The sequence below is a fragment of the Sinocyclocheilus rhinocerous genome, unplaced genomic scaffold, assembly GCF_001515625.1.
Source record: "Sinocyclocheilus rhinocerous isolate Xijiao unplaced genomic scaffold, SAMN03320098_v1.1 scaffold7820, whole genome shotgun sequence".
NCBI classification, from domain to species: Eukaryota; Metazoa; Chordata; class Actinopteri; order Cypriniformes; family Cyprinidae; genus Sinocyclocheilus; species Sinocyclocheilus rhinocerous.
The window spans coordinates 1-19,358 of NW_015627325.1; the positions used below are offsets into that span (position 1 = coordinate 1).

At 37.2% G+C, this 19,358-nt stretch overlaps 1 protein-coding gene and 1 pseudogene across 1 annotated transcript; one reads left to right on the top strand and one right to left on the bottom strand.

The window, feature by feature from the left end:
- Positions 1-8,182: 8,182 nt before the first annotated feature.
- On the top strand, positions 8,183-9,173 carry LOC107727019 (uncharacterized; annotated as a pseudogene).
- A 1,680-nt stretch (positions 9,174-10,853) lies between these two features.
- LOC107727011 (uncharacterized) lies at positions 10,854-17,100 on the bottom strand. The gene is made up of 8 exons (XM_016536757.1): positions 17,073-17,100; positions 12,579-12,787; positions 12,428-12,482; positions 12,203-12,282; positions 11,891-12,114; positions 11,382-11,541; positions 11,061-11,171; positions 10,854-10,909 (listed from the first exon to the last, which is right to left on the bottom strand). The coding sequence occupies exons 2-8, from the start codon at positions 12,778-12,780 to the stop codon at positions 10,854-10,856; spliced, it is 888 nt and encodes a 295-aa protein (XP_016392243.1). The 5' UTR covers positions 12,781-12,787; positions 17,073-17,100.
- Between the last annotated feature and the right edge of the window lie 2,258 nt (positions 17,101-19,358).

Sequence of the window (19,358 nt, forward strand, 5' to 3'; positions counted from 1 at the left end):
CAAAAACTCATTTTATTTGTTGTTTGTTGATTTTTAAATATAAAAATTGGTCAAGTAATTTATGTGTCGGTACTTTTTGAACATCTCCAGCACATTTTAACAATACCGTGATAATTTTGGTCACTATAATCGTGATAAGAAATTTTCATACCGTTACATCCCTACTATGGTATTTAACTTTTCCTCTCCATTGACAAATGATGATTCTGAAAGAAAACGTGCCCAATGTCTGTTTGCTATAGCAAGATGCAAATACTTTCATGCATCTGATTATCAGATAAACCTTGCGCTCTTATTTCAAGGTTGTTGTTAATGCTGTGGTTATTTTAACAGTTTCCTTCGTACATTCGGTTCAACAACATTGTTAAAATACATTTATCATTCAATGGAACTGTGCGTATGCTTTAGACACGTACATTTCTGCTCCCTCCATGCAATAAATACACAGCTTTCGACTGCTCAGGTAATGTCGTCGGTAAGATGCCGAGAGCCATTGAAAAACTACAGAAAAGTAAAACTACTTCACTTTAGCATTACTGGCCACGAGTACTAAGGAGAGATCACACATCAGCTGCTCAAAAAATGTGTCAGTAAGACGAACGGAGTGCGAGCACAATCCTGTGACAGTCACAGGCGGTTAGTGGAGCGCGTGAAGGAGAGATGCGAGGGCACGAACACTGTTCAAGGTCTCCATTAATTCGTGCTTGTAGTAATTTAATGTGTATATATTTTGAAAGCATTAAATCGCTATAGAAATCGTGATTCTTAGCGTTTTAAATTGATTACTGTCCGAAATCGGCGATTCACGATTCAAAAATCATGTTTCAAGATCGATAAAATGAGTGAATCGTTACACCCCTAGTGTCTCCTGTAAGAAAGCAATGTCTGCATTTTGTAGTTCTTGAAATTTCTGGTCTCTGTTTTGTTTAAGTCCATTGTTTAAGTCCGTTTAAGTTTGTGCCTTCATTTAGTGTAGTGTGTTTCCAATAGCGAAAGAAAAAAAAATTCAAGATAGTGTTGAACTGATTCCTATCCAAAATAGGAAAAAACATTGAGACATTGATTAATAAAATTTGCCATCAGTTGTTGTATTATAAGACAGTCATGCAGCAGTATTAGGCTAACTAGTTTTCTGTAATTTAATGTAAAGTAATATAACAAAGTACTGTCTTATAAATGTACATTTGTCATGTCTGGTTTTGGGTTTTGTTCATTGTTTTCATGTCTTTTGTTTTGTTCATAGTCATGGTTCCTGTCATGTCATGTGTTTACCTTGACCTTATGTGATCCTGCTATTGGTTGTCTAGTTTATGTGTCTTGTTCTCATTGGTTCCTTTGTTGTATGTGTCAGGCTTTCATTGGTTGGTTTATGTCATGTGACACCTATTGTCTGATATAAGTAGCCCTCATGTTGCCTTTGTTCCTTGGTCTAGCTTGGTTCGTGGAACCGCTGTAGGTGAGTTTGTTCCAGTCAACTGTTACAACATTACACAAAAAAATGACAATAGGAAAAACTTTATGATGTTGTTAAACTTTGGAAACATGTCATCATGAAAAGGGTCCATGTTCTCTGACATTTTTCACTGTTCCACAAATCACACACTTATAACCTTTTTAATCATAATAATAATTGTGGTTGTTAATGGTATAGTCATTTTTACTAAAGGCTTTTTTTGTACCCTGCATGAGTGTCTTAAATTTCTTGCTTCAAGTAAATTGAAGATTGAGGATAGTGCAGAGGGATAAAAAGCCGAAGAGTTAATGTCAAATATTGTTGGATAAGACAGGAATAGTAATTTCAGGCACACTTTATTTTAAAGTCCAATTCTAGCTATTAACAATAACATCTAACCCTATCTCAATAAACTCCTAATTTGCTGCTTATTAATAGTTAGTTAGGGTAGTTGTGGGCCTGGGCGTGATCTCGATTAAAACACACGCGATTTTATTCCTAAATGACGGTGATTCTGCTGTCTATTAAACCTTTGAAAACACAATCACATCGGAATACTTAAACCTGCTTTCGCGCAGCCGCTGATGCAGAGAGAGCAGCACTCATCATGTAGCCTAAGCTTTATGTTTGAAACAGTCTACTTGCACAGTAGGCTACATTTCTGTGTTGCAAACATTAAATAACAACGAAAGTATTTGGAGAAAAGTTTTAAATCCGGATATAGGCAGCCGCGATCAAAACGAGTAATTAATCTTTGGAACTAATGATACGCTTCAAATATAGATTGTATGTGTTACATTATGCCAGTAGGTGGCAAACAGTGACTGTTACTATTTGATGTCTGAATCATTCAAGAGATTCGTTCAAATCTGGACAAAACAACTCTTCATTTTTTTTTTCAAATGATTTTTTAGCTACATAATGAATTCATTTAAATTAATAAATATTTTTAAATAGACGCATTTATAAAATTTTAGACATTTCTAAATAGACTCATTTATGCAACCCAGTCTCATAAAAATACGTACCTCTGGGTACTTTTCTGCAACACCGTTTTTACGTACCTTACTGCACGTTTCGCCGCAGTTTCAAAGAGAAATGTCCACTGAGTGGCGCTAAAACACGGGTTCAATACGTGAACCCTGGCACTAGGGCTGCACAATAAATCGCATGCGATATTTAAACCACGATCATATTTTGAGCATGTTTTGCGCAGCTTGTCGGTGAACAACGGCTCTGTGTAGTTAATGCTGCTCAATGTGAAAGCACGCACGTGATGGAGATTTACCGCTGATTACAGAATGGCTTTACTGACAAGATGCGCGTTAAATATCGCATGCGATTTATCGTGCAGCCCTACTTAACATTCAAAAGAATTCGTTTTCAAATCTCCCAGCATATTAAAATTGTTTTGAAGTCATAACATGATATTCTTCAAGTAAGTGTGTGAAAATTACGCTTTATTAATCGAAACTCTGTGTGAAAAGGAATAAAAGGTGTCGGAGTTTTACTGCCTCTAGTGTTCATTTCTTTTGGAAACTGCAGTGATATGTACTTATTGGTACGTATTTCGCGTCTCGCGAAAATGTGCCCCCGGGTACGTTTTTGCCATGAGACCAGGTTGGATATAACAGGCAGATACAACTACAGTCATAATTTACTTTGTGTATATTAATATTAATATTCCAAGTCTTCTGAGGCAAAACGATTGGTTTGTGAGAGGAATAGACGCAATCACCATCTTCATCCGCTGTATAGCTCAGGGGTCTCATTTATAAAACTCTCCGTAGATTTCAACCTAAAAGTGCACGTACAAACAAAAGCTAGATTTTGCGTACGCACAAAAGTTTTAAGATTAATAAAGCCAGAACCTGCACAAAAATCCCTTTATAAATCCCAGTCAGGGGAAGATTGTGCATACGTTCATCTCAGAAAGTCAGAAGTCAGAAAGAGCTTTATTACCAAGTATGTTTACACACACAAGGAATTTGACTTGACGACAGGAGCTTCCAGTGCAGAAGAAAGTACAGACATAGTGCAGACATACATAGGAATAACACAGCAGGGATGGAATATAACACTTATATAAGAAAAACAGAAATTAAATAATGCACTAAATACAGAAATAGAAGTATAGGGAAAAAATTTAATTGCTTAAATAAATGTACAGATGTTATTATTATGTATTATTATTTTATTTACAGGCACCTTACACGACACTCAAGGACACTGTACATCGGTAAAACAACCAATCACCAATAACAGGGCAACACAACCTACCTACAACTAAACATAACATAAAAGCCTGCCTAAATAAATAAGTTTTAAGTCTAGATTTAAAAACCACAAGACTTTGACTATTACGAATATCCACCGGTAGTGAATTTCATAGGTACTGAGCAGCATAACCAAAGGCTCATGACCCCATAGAAGCTGTACGAATGTGTGGAAGTACAAGAGTGAGTGCAGAGGCAGATCATGAGATACGTGTAGGAGCATTTATACAAAGGAGATTGGATAAGTATGAGGGAGCCAAATTATTAAGTGCCTTGTAAGTTAAAAGCAAGATTTTAAAAGTTATGCGATATGTAACAGGGAGCCAATGCCGATTTTGTAGCACATGAGAGGTGTGCTCAGATATAGAAGTTTTGGAAATAACTCATGCAGCCACATTATGTACTAACAAAAGTTTGTGTAAAGATTCAGAAGGGAGTCCATAAAACAAGGAATTGCAGCAATCAATTTGTGATGTTACTAAAGCGTGTACAAGAATAGCAGTACTCTGTTGAGAGTACAGGACGAAGACGATTAATATTTCATATATGGAAAAATGCAGAACGAGTAATGTTGTTAATGAGCTTCAAATTATAAAGTACTGTCCAAGATGACACCCAAACTTTTAACCGGTTTAGATATAGAAACTACAGAATTGTCAATTGTCATAGACAGACAACTTGACTTAGCCAGAGTGTTTTTTTAACCGACAAGAAATATTTCTGTTATATTTCTGTATATGTTATAAGTGTGCAGATATGTTATTTACAAGTGTGCAGTTTACAAATGTACAAATTTTGGATTCTATGTATAAATAAATGTCAGTTGTGATGGACAATGTATAGTCATGAAAGTTTTAATTGTTCAGGCTGAATATAGCCTGAACAATTAAAAGTCACCCCGCAGACTGTGGGGGTGGTGTCTTGTATTTGGTGATGTTCTTGAGACCAGTCCAGACTGACGATTGTTGGCTGAAAACTGTTTTTCCAGCTTTTCAGAATAGTTTTTTTTTCACCACTCTGATCTCCTTTGTTAGTCTGTTCCTGGCCTGGTTATACAAGATTTTATCCCCACTTCTGTAAGCATCCTCTTTGGCATGACGAAACTGTTTGAGTTTCCCAGTAAACCACGGTTTATCATTATTGAATTCTAAGAATGTCCTGGTAGGAATGCACATATCCTCACAGAAACTGATATATGAAGTTACAGTCTCTGTGAGCTTATCCAAATCGGTGGCAGCAGCTTCAAAAACACTCCAATCAATGAGGTCGAAGCAAGCTTGTAAATCCCGCTCTGCTTAATTAGTCCATCTTTTAAAGGGGTCATATGATGCCATTTCAAATTTTCCTTTCTCTTTGTAGTGTTACAAGCTGTTTGTGCATAGATTAGATCCCTATAGTTGCAAAGACTAAAGTCTCAAACCCAAAGAGATATTCTTTATAAAAGTTAACTTCTGCGTAATGACTTTATTTAATTTCAGTGCTTATCTCAATTAATGAGAGTGGAATATTTAATGTAGGCTAAAAGTGTATATCAACATGAAAACAGTTCAAAATCGTTGTTTACTTCATTAATTTTCTCACTCCGGGAAAAAACGTTTGTACGCTTTTATGTGCAGTTTAGTTTGTATGCTTAGTATATGTGCAGGTGTTCAAATTATCCCATCAAGTTTGTTTTTATAAATCCCACCTTTTGTGTAAGAAGTGGCGTACACCTCTTTCAGGGCAGGGTTTGTGCATATGCAACGGTTATAAATGAGGCCCCAGATCCTGTGTGCAGTCTGTGCACAAATTCAAAAAGTGCCGCCAGAAAAAGCCTTACGTCAGCTTTGGTTGTGAAATGCCATTGGCTCTTGTGTGTCTCGTGACCAGTTGCATCATGCTAATGTTTGGAAGTATCTTTTTGAATGAGATGTGAGCGCTTTAAGGGAGTGGGATCATTTTTTAGCAATTAAAACCTTATGATTTACTCTTTTTTTGCATAAAGATACAGTATGTCTTCAGAAGACTTGGAATGCAACACGACTTGTTTGTAATACTTTTATACTGCGTTTATGGTCAGTTTTTGCAATAAATACCTGTGACTGTACATGTATTTGCCTGTTACATGTTTTTTATTGTTTAGAAGTGGATATGTTTAGGGTAGAGGTGGGGTTAGGTGCTCTAATGAAAACGTTAATTTATATATAATGATTTCTATTTTTACGAATGCACGCAAACCATTAAATTAAGGCAAACAACTGAAAGCAATGGAGTACCCTGCACATCAAAAAGTGACGCTAAAGCTTTTAATCATTGTATAACATCTATTAAAATCATTTGTAGATTTTCAAGAAGTGCTTGATCATATGAATTGAAAGCTTATTGACATTTGTGTAAGCATGTCATTTTACATTAAATAATGATCTTATTAAATATTACTAACCATTAAAGGGTTAGTTCACCCAAAAATGAAAATTAGCGCATAAATTACTCACCCTCAATGCATCCTGTATATGACTTTCTTCTTTCAGACGAATCCGTCTGAAAGAAGAAAGTCATATACACCTAGGATGCCTCGGGTGTGAGTAAAATACAGCCTAATTCATTTTTGGGTGAACTAACCCTTTTTAATATATTAGGTTACACACACACACAAACTAAATTTAAGAGTAAGATCAGGTAGAAATATGTCTTTAATGTAACATTTACAGGTTACCACTTTTTACAGTGAATGATGGCCCTCATTTAGAAGCTGCATTGTGTTATGTGGAGTGTGGGGTTTGAACCAACAGTGTTCTGATTACCTTTTTTCATGATTTTGTGTTTCTGGTAGTGATTTGTTAATTCTTCTTATTTACTTGTATATAGATTGAGATTAATTAGAATTATTGTTTTGCAAACCCATAAGGGCAACATTTGAAGTAAATAGTTTGTGATTACAATGAGTGTAACTTTTAATGCTAACTTTTCACAGCAAGACGCCATTGCATTCTCAATGGTTATTTGGATTGATGATTAGATGTAGGTGTTCTGTTGAGCGATACCTTCAGTTTGGTTTCATTTCAAAAAGGGGGAACAACAGTCAAAAATGTCTCAAAACACATGGCTGAAGTTTTTTTTTTTTTTTTTTTTTAAATCGAGGTCCCTCCTACATCTGAACTTAAGTGTAACATTTGCTGTGATGGCTGTGTTTTACAGTACAGTAACATTCATTCAGCACCGAGGGTGATTTGAAACCTGTCCCGCGATGGCTACAAGCTCTACTACAACGGCGAACGATCCACCCAGAATGGCATCAGAATCGCGGTCAGTGAAAAGCTGCGGGATAGCGTCGTCGGAGTCAGCCGGATGTCCGACCGGCTTATGTCCTCCGGATCGACGTTGATGCGAGTCGTCTCGTGGTATGCCCCGCAAACTGGGTGCGCGACCAACATTAAGGACGCGTTCTGGGAGAGCCTGGAAGCCCATCTTCGATCAATTGACCCGGAAGAATGCCTGGTGCTCGGTGGAGACCTGAATGGACACGTCGGGTTGGAACAAGATGGATACGAGCGAGTACACGGCAGGCAAGGGTATGGCACCCGCAACGACGATGGTTGCCGAGGCCCACGATCTTGCTGTGGCCAACACCTTCTTCACAAAGAGACCGGCACATCTCATCACCTACAGCAGCGGTGGAAGAACGACCCAGATTGATTATTGGATGCTCAGACGGCGCGACCTGAAACTGGCAACCAACGTTAAGGTGATCCCGTCGGACAACATTGGCCCACAACACCGGCTCCTTGTTATGGACATCCAATTGGACCTCGGACAGCATCGGCGAGCACAGACGACTGGGACAGAGCGGATCAAGTGGTGGAAGCTCCCTGAGAACAAGGATCAACTAAGGGGCGCCCTCAGACTCGACGACGTGGACCTTGACCAGCTGGTGGATGCCATCTAGAGCGACGTGTTCGGCCGAATCCACGATGCGGCGAGTGGAGCCCTCGGAAAGACGAAGCCGGGAAAGCGGATGATCGACAAGCAAATTTGGTGGTGGAACGACAAAGTGCAAAAGGCGGTCAAGGAGAAGAAAGCGGCGTTCAAAGCGTGGCACCAATCCCGCAGCCAACTGGACTACGAACAATACAAAGCGCTCAAATCGGCGGCGAAGCGAGCAGTCGCGGTGGCGAAAGCCGCATTCCATGACCGGCTTAACAAAGAGCTGGACACGCCAGAGGGAGCAAACAAAATGTATCGATTGGCCAACGCCCGCCATCACGCAACGCAAGATTTCGGCCAAGTTAAGCACGTCAAGGACAAAGACGGCAACACCTTGCGAGACGCCCCCGCCATCCTCCAGCGCTGGAGCGATTGCTTTGCGAAAATCAGCAACGACGAATTTCCTCATCTGCCAATCCAATCCCCGTCTCTGGCCCTGTCTTGCCGATCACGACAGCGGAAGTGGAGACAGCCTACTCCTATTCATCCTATGGACACGGTGACGGCCGACATCCAAACCGCCCACCCGTGGTCGCTCCTCTTCGCTGATGACGTATTCTTGGCAAGCGAAGATCGTCAACAGCTGCAAGACTAAACGCAGCAATGGAAGACCCGACTGGACAAGTACGGAATGCGGCTAAACATCAAGAAGACCGAGTATATGGAATGCGGGCCTCAGACAAACGGAGCCATCAGCATTGACGGCAAAGATCTGAAGAAGGCGACCAATTTCAAGCATCTCGGATCTGTCATCAGCAGCGACGGCGACACCCTCCCGGACGCCCGAACCCGAGTCAACGCCACCTGGATGAAATGGTGCCAAGTCACCGGTGTCCTGTGCGATCGACGAATGCCCATTCGAATGAAAGCCAAGATTTACAAGACCGTGGTACGTCCCATAGTCCTCTATGGATCGGAGTGTTGGCCGGCAACATCCAAGCACGAGCAAGCCCTTCACGCAATGGAAATGCGAATGCTGCGATGGTGCCTTGGTCTGACCCGATGGGACCACGTGACAAACGAAGACATCAGAAAGCAAATGGGCATCGCCCCAATCGTGGAGAAAATGCGAGAAGGACGACTCCGGTGGTATGGCCACGTCGTAAGAAGCGACGAAGGATCGGTGGCAAGAACAGCACTCCGACTAAGCCGCATGGCAAGCCAACATCGCCCCGGAGGATGCTCTGGACCGAGCCAAATGGAGACGGGCGTGCAGAACAGCAGACCCTGCACCCAAGCAGGAAAATTGCTAGGACAAATAAGACAGGTCTCTTTATTTGGCTAATTTAATTTAGGGTTATGCATTGCTGTTTTACATGGTCAAAACTATCATACTAAAATACATTTGAGCATTTTGTATTTTGTCATAACGATCCTGAATGCATTAGCTTAGTGGCTGATATAACATTGTTATAGTGGTTTTTGGATATTTTAATGCATTATTCATACATACTGTGCCTTTAATAGGTAATTGTGGTCTCTAAATCTTTCAATGCAGATTAAATACTGTGCTATAAAGAGGACTTAATAACAAACCTTTTGTAAGGACATTTTAAGCTTATTGTGATGTTTTCACTATAGCAGGGATAGGGAATTCTGAAATGGCCAGTGTTCTGCTTTTTAGGTCCATCCCTAATCTACAGAAGCTCTAAAACGCAAAGTGAAAAAACAAATCAAAGAGCAAAAAAAAAAAAATAGTGTCTTATATCCTTACTGAACCTTAGTCATAAGATTTTTTTCTTCTCTTCAAGAGGCAACATGAGATTAACCAAAAACTATAAACAGTTTCTAAACTACACTCACACCATATATTCTCATATACATATATTTATGAATTTTACAGAAAAAAGAAATATTGGAGAAATAATATAAATTTAAAACAGTTGAATTGTGTTGATATTTTTGTTTTGAGTGGTGATGTAATGATTTGAGATTGTCAGTATAACATTCATATTCATAATCACTGAGATTAACAAGAGCTAGCAAAACTTGCTTAGCTAAATGAGCTCTAATCTGCTGATTTTAAGAAAAGTTAATTGCCTGTGCAGTTTGTACATCAGTTGAAGATTCCCCCGAGGACTGTAATGTCACCCAATATTCACATGTTTGTCATCTACTAGAATTTCACTATTGTAAGCCTTCATCTGTCTAAAAAAGGAAAAAGCTATTTAAAAGGGTGGTTCACTGGTTTTTTCTAGGCTTGATTGTGTTTATGGAGTGCAGTTTAACATGTGTTAATGCTTCGTCTTTAAAAAAACGCATTATTTTTCGCATAATTTACCTTTATTCCACACCGCTCTGTCCCTTCTCTGAGAAACGCGCTGATCATTTCCTGCTTTTATGAAGCCCCTCCCTCAGAAATAGGCGATGGGCTCTGATTGGTTAGCTAGCCCAGTGTGATTGGCTAAACCACCTCTAGTGCGCATTGTATTGTAAACAACGGTGTCGTTAATATCGCTTATCAGTTTGAGCCCGATTGAGAAGCAGAGGATATTATTGAAGAGGATGGTGCATAACCTGTACAAGCACGGCTTTTAATGGTTGGCCTATGTTTTTTGTTTGTTGTTGTCTCATACTTTTAGATATGCTGTTATTTGTAAATACTACTGCTTATGTTAGCTTTTAATATACGGTTTTATCCTGATTAAAGCTTTAATACAGTATGGCAACTGCATACACGTCCATGTTTAATGCTTCTCATAGCTATGTGAAAATAAGTATAGTTTGTTACTGTCACGAACCCGGGAAGTAACTTGTTGTAGTCCCTACCAGCCGCTTTTGTAGGCATTAAACTGCCAGAATTTTAAAAGACGATATCTCCGTTTGCATTGAACTTTCAGCTTCGTAACTTTGCAGACATTGTTTATGGTCAAACAACACACTAACTAACGTTAAAAAAAGTGAAATCTCAATCAACCACCCCTTTAAATGTTATGTGCGGTTATGGTTTATTTTGAATGAAATTATTACATCTTATTTATGTAACATTGAAAAAGAAAGAAATAGCCTATTTGGATTAAACACCAAATTGCATTTGAGTATTTGATATTGAGGAAAGGAACCTTATTGGATCAGGCAAATAAAGCCACTACTATAATACACCTGAAAACCTGTCCATGCATGCAGTGATACCACAGTCCAACACATTCTCCAGTATTTCACTATTTCCTGATGGATTTTATATTAGCACAGTGAGAAGTCACATCTGAAGTCACACCTGCAAGGGGAAGGAAGTATTTATACAAAGTATACAATCATTAAACAACTGGATGTGGGTTTCTTAATATGTATGGCTTGACTAGTACACATTCATGAAGAAGATTATTTTATAGAAAGTGAGACAATATTACATAATAATTATCACTCACCTCCACAATCTCTTGGTCTCTTCCGACTGATTCGATCAGCTATGCACCGCAAATAATTTTTTATTTCAGTTTCACAGTCTGCCCTCATTACACTTTGTTTTGATGCAGCATCTGAAAGAGGAAACTTAATGAAGAATTCACTGAAAATTTGTTGGATGTAGTGCTTCATACTCAAAGCTGCTCTTATACACTCTGAAGAAGGTGTATAGAATTTGTAGACTAAGTTCACCAAGTGACTGAATTTACAAATACATACAAAATATGAGTAAATACAACATTTCTGTGTGTATGTGGGAAGTTTTCATGCAGTAGTGATTCTACCTCTGATCACATCTGTTAAAATAAGCTTAGAGAAAGCCTTTTTATCTCCTCTCCCATGCCAGTTGAACTGCATAGCCAGATCGTCTGACAGAACTTGCTGCATAATATTCTTAATCACACCCTTTTGCCCAAAACCTCCAAGTGTTGACAGATATTTTACCTGTAAAAAATACTATTTTATAAAATTGTGTATGTACAGTAGAATAGCTCATTTGCACAATTTTACACCAACTAGTAGAACAAGAAAATAGTTAAATATGTTAAGCTAATCTATAGAAACAGATTAAAATGATGCAGAGTAATAATGAATCTGCATTAATACTATGACTCTGCTTTTATTGTCCATTTATTTTATTTATTTATTTAGTAAGTAGCTGGGGAATAAGCAGGATGTTGTACGGTCATTATTGCAGAATAAACCTCGTACAGGTGCTACAGGTGAGAGTTTATTTTGCTGTAATGGGCGACTGATTGTACATTATCCCTTTCTTTAAATGCTGTCGACTCACATATTGTTTGCGTGTTTCTGTGTTGTTGAGCTCTCTTTCAGTTCTGGTCACTTCTTTAATCGTTCTAAGAGGCAGTTTTAGGTTTGTTTTATCGTCTTTAGAAGGAATGCTGGTATTGCTGGGGACCTCAGATTCTTTGTCTTTGAGTAGTTTCTTTAACATAGTAGAGTTTCCCTGAACCATGCTCTTGATGTTTCTCGTCATTTGGAAGAGCTGATCCTTGTCTGTTGTGTAAAATGAGTTGTGCTGTAATTACAAACAAGAGAAAAGAAAAACTTCTCAAACTGATTATGACAAAAGAAGTTGACTCACCATCAGCTGACATTCTGGATGTAGATGCAGGTGGTGCAGGAGGATGTTTTGACATTCCTTGAGTGCTTTCAAGTCTTTGTCTTTTTAGCATTCCAGAGAACCCAGTGGATTTGAAAATAAACAATGCTTTAAAAAACATTACAACTGAATTCTTTGACTTTTCAATAGGTAAAATCTTTTGAACAAATTTAGTTTTTGGAAACAAAAATACAAGTAGGAACTTACCGTTCCTTCTGTTCTTTGATTTCTTTTTGACCCTCTTTCGCCTCATCAAAAGTGCCTGCAATAAGATAAATATTTTAATATATTTTAGAGAACTTAATAGACAGTAAAAATTCCAAAATTTAAACAATTACTTTAAAATAGTGACCATTACCATATTCCCTGTGAAAGTTAATATTTAATTTCTCCCATGGTTTCCCTTCAGTTTCAGGTTTAATTCTGTTCAGAACAGCTTCCATGCACTTCTCTGGTGATTTGAATGGAGGCCAGTAACAGTGTTTCTTGTCTTGGCTCAACCAGTTTGATGCTACCACCATCAACTCATCTGAGTCCTGCTGAGTAACAACTGCATACATGGTCAGTCTAGTGGAGGGGGGAAGAAAACAACAAAACAGCATGTTTAGCTCTGATTGGGGGAAAAAAGTGCTTAATTTTAAGTAAACTGAGAAGCTGACCAATCAAATGATCAAGTCATAGGATGGACAAAAGTCACAGAAAAGGATAAAATTCTGACAAAATACACCAATTTACAGGTATTATATATTTTAATTGGTTGAGCTAGCCTTGTGTTGTTTAGCCAGATTCTAATTATGGCAAATTATGGCACACACAAAATTTCTACACTCTATATGTATATTATTAAAAACACATCAGCAAATGAGATCTTGATCGTCTTCATGATCCTTACCTTCCACTATCCTCCATCAGAATTTATTTTTGATCATTTATTACAGACCAAAAGTCATGCTATTGACACACTCTACTCTTTGTATCGCCTTTTGTCTATTTTAGATCGAATGTTATTCACGAGTGTTTCTGCTTCCTTTTTGTTCCAATCCTCAGCCGTAGACTCATTTCCCAAACACTTTAATTGTTCACCATTAACATCTCCTCTAGATAATTCCTTAATATAAAAAACTTCCTTGGATCTTTTACTCACAGCAGCTATTATTTTCTCAAGGTCCTCAGGTTGGATGCAAAGTATCACTCTTTCTTTGAAAACCAGAATATCATGCCGTTTCAAACTCCAAGCTAATGCAGAGGCAAAGCATTTCAGAGCCAGCGTAATGAGAACTGCATGGGGTTAGCGGGCAGCCCTGATCCAGCAGTTTGTCTCTCTCAACTGAAACATCTACAGATCCAGTATCTATATCTGGTGCATCTCTGAGAAGGTTTTTCTCAATGATGAAATCCTGATAAGAGTCGGGTTTGACAGTTTTTGCTTTTCTATCTCATCCTGAATACGAGACAACCTCATCTCAGAGCAGAATGTTTTGGGACTGATCATGACAGCAGCTGATTTTTTTGGTACGCAACCCTTTGACTGCAAATCCAAGTAATCATCCAGACGTTTTGCCAGAATAGTTGCAATGATGAGGTAGTCGACATTAAAGAAGTGTTGACTATTGTCATGTGGACTTTTCATGGTTTCATTAAAGTGTTTCTCGGAGTAGTTAAATGCACAGCTGTGGATTCTGTCATAGCGCATCTTTATGTATGGAATTAGATCTTGAATGTGTCATTATAGATGGAAACTGGGATGCCGTCTGGTCTTGGTGTGTCTGACACTTGAAGAGAATTTACAGCTGATATAATGTCAACCTCATTGACTGCATGTGAGCTTTCTTCACCCACTGATGAACCAGTCTCTGTAAAAAGATGCTTTTTTAGATTCAGCTGTTGGAGGATTACTTGTACCTGGTGATCTTTCTGAAAAGGCATTGCAGGGATGTTGTTTATCTCTAAAGACACAGGCTGATGGTCAGGCCTCTCTGAGTTTCTAATGTCACAACTTCTGACATGCCACATACATTCTTCTTGAACAAAGAAGTAATCCAGTCTGGACACAGGAGAGTTTATTTTTTATGTAGTATGTGTAATCCTGCTTTTCAGGGTTCTTTCTTCTCCAGACATCAACCAGCTGAAGAGATTTCATGAACTTCTCCACAGATAAGGGCAGTTTACAGTGATTTCCGTTCTTTATCTTGTTTGTATTACATTTTTTATCAATAAATGGATTGAGAACTGTGTTGAAATCTCCACCGATCACCAACAGCCCTGTGGTCATTGACTGCAGGTATCTTGAAAGTTTCTCAAGGGTTTTTTCGTCTCTTTGATAGTTGTAAACACTAACCAGAGTGTACAGCTGACCATCCAGTTTACATTTCAACACAACATAAGCTCCACAATGATCTTTTTTGTTACTTATGTGTTCAAAATCTAGTCTTTTCCTCACTAATATGACTGTTCCCTTGCTGGAGGAGGTGTACTTTGTGTAGAAAATATACAACTCATCTTTATTGTCTATAATATTTTCATCTCCAATTCCAACGTGCGTCTCTTGTAAGAAAACAACATCAGCATTTTGTAGTTCTTGAAATTTCTGATCTCTGTCGTTTAAATCCGTTAACATTCCAAGTGATGAAGTTTAAAGTCTGTGTAACCATTGACAGATCTGCTCTCACAGACCAAAGGTCCTCAGTAATTTCCATGTCAAAACAAAGAGTGAAAGAGGGATGGGAACTTTTTGTTTTCAAAAAGTTGAACATTATCCAAATGAAATCCAAGTAATCATCCAGACGTTTTGCCAGAATAGTTGCAATGATGAGGTAGTCGACATTAAAGAAGTGTTGACTATTGTCATGTGGACTTTTCATGGTTTCATTAAAGTGTTTCTCGGAGTAGTTAAATGCACAGCTGTGGATTCTGTCATAGCGCATCTTTATGTATGGAATTAGATCTTGAATGTGTCATTATAGATGGAAACTGGGATGCCGTCTGGTCTTGGTGTGTCTGACACTTGAAGAGAATTTACAGCTGATATAATGTCAACCTCATTGACTGCATGTGAGCTTTCTTCACCCACTGATGAACCAGTCTCTGTAAAAAGATGCTTTTTTAGATTCAGCTGTTGGAGGATTACTTGTACCTGGTGATCTTTCTGAAAAGGCATTGCAGGGATGTTGTTTATCTCTAAAGACACAGGCTGATGGTCAGGCCTCTCTGAGTTTCTAATGTCACAACTTCTGACATGCCACATACATTCTTCTTGAACAAAGAAGTAATCCAGTCTGGACACAGGAGAGTTTATTTTTTATGTAGTATGTGTAATCCTGCTTTTCAGGGTTCTTTCTTCTCCAGACATCAACCAGCTGAAGAGATTTCATGAACTTCTCCACAGATAAGGGCAGTTTACAGTGATTTCCGTTCTTTATCTTGTTTGTATTACATTTTTTATCAATAAATGGATTGAGAACTGTGTTGAAATCTCCACCGATCACCAACAGCCCTGTGGTCATTGACTGCAGGTATCTTGAAAGTTTCTCAAGGGTTTTTTCGTCTCTTTGATAGTTGTAAACACTAACCAGAGTGTACAGCTGACCATCCAGTTTACATTTCAACACAACATAAGCTCCACAATGATCTTTTTTGTTACTTATGTGTTCAAAATCTAGTCTTTTCCTCACTAATATGACTGTTCCCTTGCTGGAGGAGGTGTACTTTGTGTAGAAAATATACAACTCATCTTTATTGTCTATAATATTTTCATCTCCAATTCCAACGTGCGTCTCTTGTAAGAAAACAACATCAGCATTTTGTAGTTCTTGAAATTTCTGATCTCTGTCGTTTAAATCCGTTAACATTCCAAGTGATGAAGTTTAAAGTCTGTGTAACCATTGACAGATCTGCTCTCACAGACCAAAGGTCCTCAGTAATTTCCATGTCAAAACAAAGAGTGAAAGAGGGATGGGAACTTTTTGTTTTCAAAAAGTTGAACATTATCCAAATGATTTCAATTGCATTCAGTGTTTACATTTTATCAGGCAGGGCCGTTTCTAGCCAATTTGACGCCCTAGGCGAAATCCCTATCGTCCCCCCCCAATTATATATTTATTTATATTTATATATGTAATTCTTTTCAGACACCAGTTGCTTGTCACATTCAAATTGGTTGTCATAGTAACGACAGTAATTTGTGGAGATTCAGTGCATTGAGTTCCACCAATCTGAATGCATTATTTGTAAATTGACTGTTAAGATAAACATTTTGCACAATTTAGTATCTGTAATATCATTGTGTTGCCACTAGATGCCTGTATAGCCCTATGTAACAATCCCTAGTGGTTAAGACATTGCACATAATTTACACATAAATCACACATAAATAAATTGTATTACATTTTGATTTGGATACTATACTACTACATATTGTTTAGATATTATCAATGGCTACTTTTTTGTCTTTATCTGTTTTTTGTTAAAAAATTTTGTTGTTGTTTCTTGAAACATTAATTTAAAGTGTCAGTTATTGCATTATTATTTCAGTCAAACCTATAAATTTTTTTTTTTTTTTTAAGTCTTTGAGTTTGGCAGCAACATTGTGTGAAACTTCATGTATCTGCTTCTTCCACCACTGCAACGTCCTGCCTAAACCAGGTGTTAGATTCTTACAGAGCGGCTTGTGAATAAATATCAATAAACTAGTGTTACATCTTGAAAATCAAGTGTCTTTCAAAACATCAAGAACATTTATAAATAAAAAACCTCGTCTCCTGTCATGATTTAAATGCCTAAACCAATCTAAAACAACTAAGTTTTAGAATTTAAGCTAACTTTAAGTCCCACAATAAATTGAAGGAAAAGTTACCTTTTATCTCTCAGGATAAAACTGGAAACTGCCGTCGATTCAGCTGTCAAGTTAAACAGAGTAGGATTTCTGACGTTAAATCTCATTCACCTGTGGGTGTGGACTACTTGTGTTAAAGGGAAAGAGACAGAGAACATTTTCTTTGTGAATTTTATATAAATGTTTATGTGCTGTAAATAACTGTAAAATCAGCAGAGGCGGACAGTAGTGAAATATTTTTACATTACTCAAGCAAATTTAAAAAGTATCTGTAGTTTATCAGAGTGTTTTTCTTTGGAAAACTTTACTTCACTACATTCCAAAGCATAATGTCATACTTTTTACTGCACTTCATTTCATAAATAAAAGTTGTTGTTTGTTTTACCTTTAATACTTAAGAACATTAAAAATGTAGTACTTTCTTGTACTTAAGTAAATCTTTGAATTACACAAAATAATGTTCTTTTTAGCAGCATCATATGACCCCTTTAAATCATATTTAATATGAAACGTAGTGCAGTAAAAAGTACAATATTATGCTTTGGAATGTTGTGAAGTAAAGTTTTCTAAAGAAAGACACTCTGATAATGTACAGACACCTGGAAAGTACTTTTACAGCAGAGTAAAAATACTTCACTACTGTCCGCCTCTGAAAATCAGTAGCATACATTTGCTTGTACTGAAGGTACTGAGAAAGTATATGACCTCTAACTGGAACAAATATCTCAAAGATTGAGAGTTTTTATTAAGTCAATATATTAGTGAATAATGATTCACATTTACATAAGCATTAGCATTGTCATATTTCTATGAAGTTTTGATGCACTAGAGTCACTGACAAAAAACCTGATTGAGACATCCCTACTGGAGACATTTAAATACACTATGTTACAAAAGCAGACAGAGTGCAACACAACACATTGCAGGGGTCTCAATATCCTTTTTAACAAGTTTTTAACTTGACAAGCCATTTTAAAATGCCACAAACGTGGTGGGATTGAATTTGAATAACCTGTAGGTGAGTGAGAGTGTGAATATGTGTCCGTATATGTGTGTGAGTCCTGTGATGAACTGGCCACCTGACCAGGGTATTTCCCTGGCTTTGCCTTTTTTATTGCCAAATGTTTCATACTTTTCCATAACATGAAGAAAGATATTTTACTGATCATTATTAAAATATTTGGCTCACCATGAGAAGACATTTGAGGAAGGGCAGATGTTGTTACAGGAAGCAGTGGACATTTGATAGAAAATCTGGGGGGGGATCAGATAATAGAAATTAAATTAATAGAAAGCAAAACAACAATAATCATGAGAAACAAATGTGAAATGTATTTGTTTTAAAATTATATATATATAGTTGACAAATAGGCAGTAAAAAGTTTTTGTAAAATACCTTTTTTGAGAAAGAAATGTATATACTTATGTAGTGTGAAGTCTGATCTTTGAGAAAATATAAAGGGTCACTAACTTCGTCAATTTTCACTGCTTTTTTTAACATTTTTACTGAACTGCACCATAAATTTGTCCTATGGTGTGACATAGCAAAAGTTAAGAAAAAAGAATACATAATCTTAATAATACATAAATAGCATGAGAGAGATTTATCTTCATTGTTAGACACTTATTTTCATATAGTGCTATTTATTTAATATGAAATTATAATTAACATATTTTTTTCCCCATGACTTGTTGGACAATTTCAAGACAAACTTCGACAACAAGACAAAGTTTGCTGTCATCCGTTCAAAACTGCTGAAAATTATACAATTTTAAGTTGAGTGATATTTGTATCTCCCTTATTGCAATACTCAACTGTTTTTTTTTTTAGATATTTTGAGATAAAAACAAATCTGTGGTTCTTTTATGTGTCACACCATAGGACATTATGTCACACTAAAGGACAGAAATGGTAGTTATTAAATAATTTCTATTTAATTTTGAACATGTCAAAGAAGAAAGAATGTTTAGTTTTGATACAAAGAATATCAACATGTTTTTTAAGCAAAACAAAAAATTATTTTCATCAACAAAATTCAGTCTCTTAGTCAATCAGTATGTTACTGAAACTCTTCTAGCCCCCAGCTACATGTGCGGCACAGCTAAACATGATTGATATTCAAACTATATGCATTAAGATGGGAATGATTTAAAAAAAACTATATGGCTACTCTTTTTAAGGCATCATTTTGATTCTTTTTACTTTTTGCATTGTTCTTTTAGGATCTCCTCCCTTCTGCGTGGATCCCTGTTAATTTTCTGTCTATATTTCCATGTCCTCTCTCTTCCAGATCAGCCTTTTTCTGT

Coding starts and splice junctions, on each gene's coding strand:
- LOC107727011 (XM_016536757.1), bottom strand. CDS start 12,780: ATGTATGCAGTTGTTACTCAGCAGGACTCAGATGAGTTGATGGTGGTA. Junction 12,483..12,578: donor TAACTTTCACAGGGAATATG/GTAATGGTCACT, acceptor ATCTTATTGCAG/GCACTTTTGATGAGGCGAAA. Junction 11,542..11,890: donor CAGAAACACGCAAACAATAT/GTGAGTCGACAG, acceptor TATTTTTTACAG/GTAAAATATCTGTCAACACT.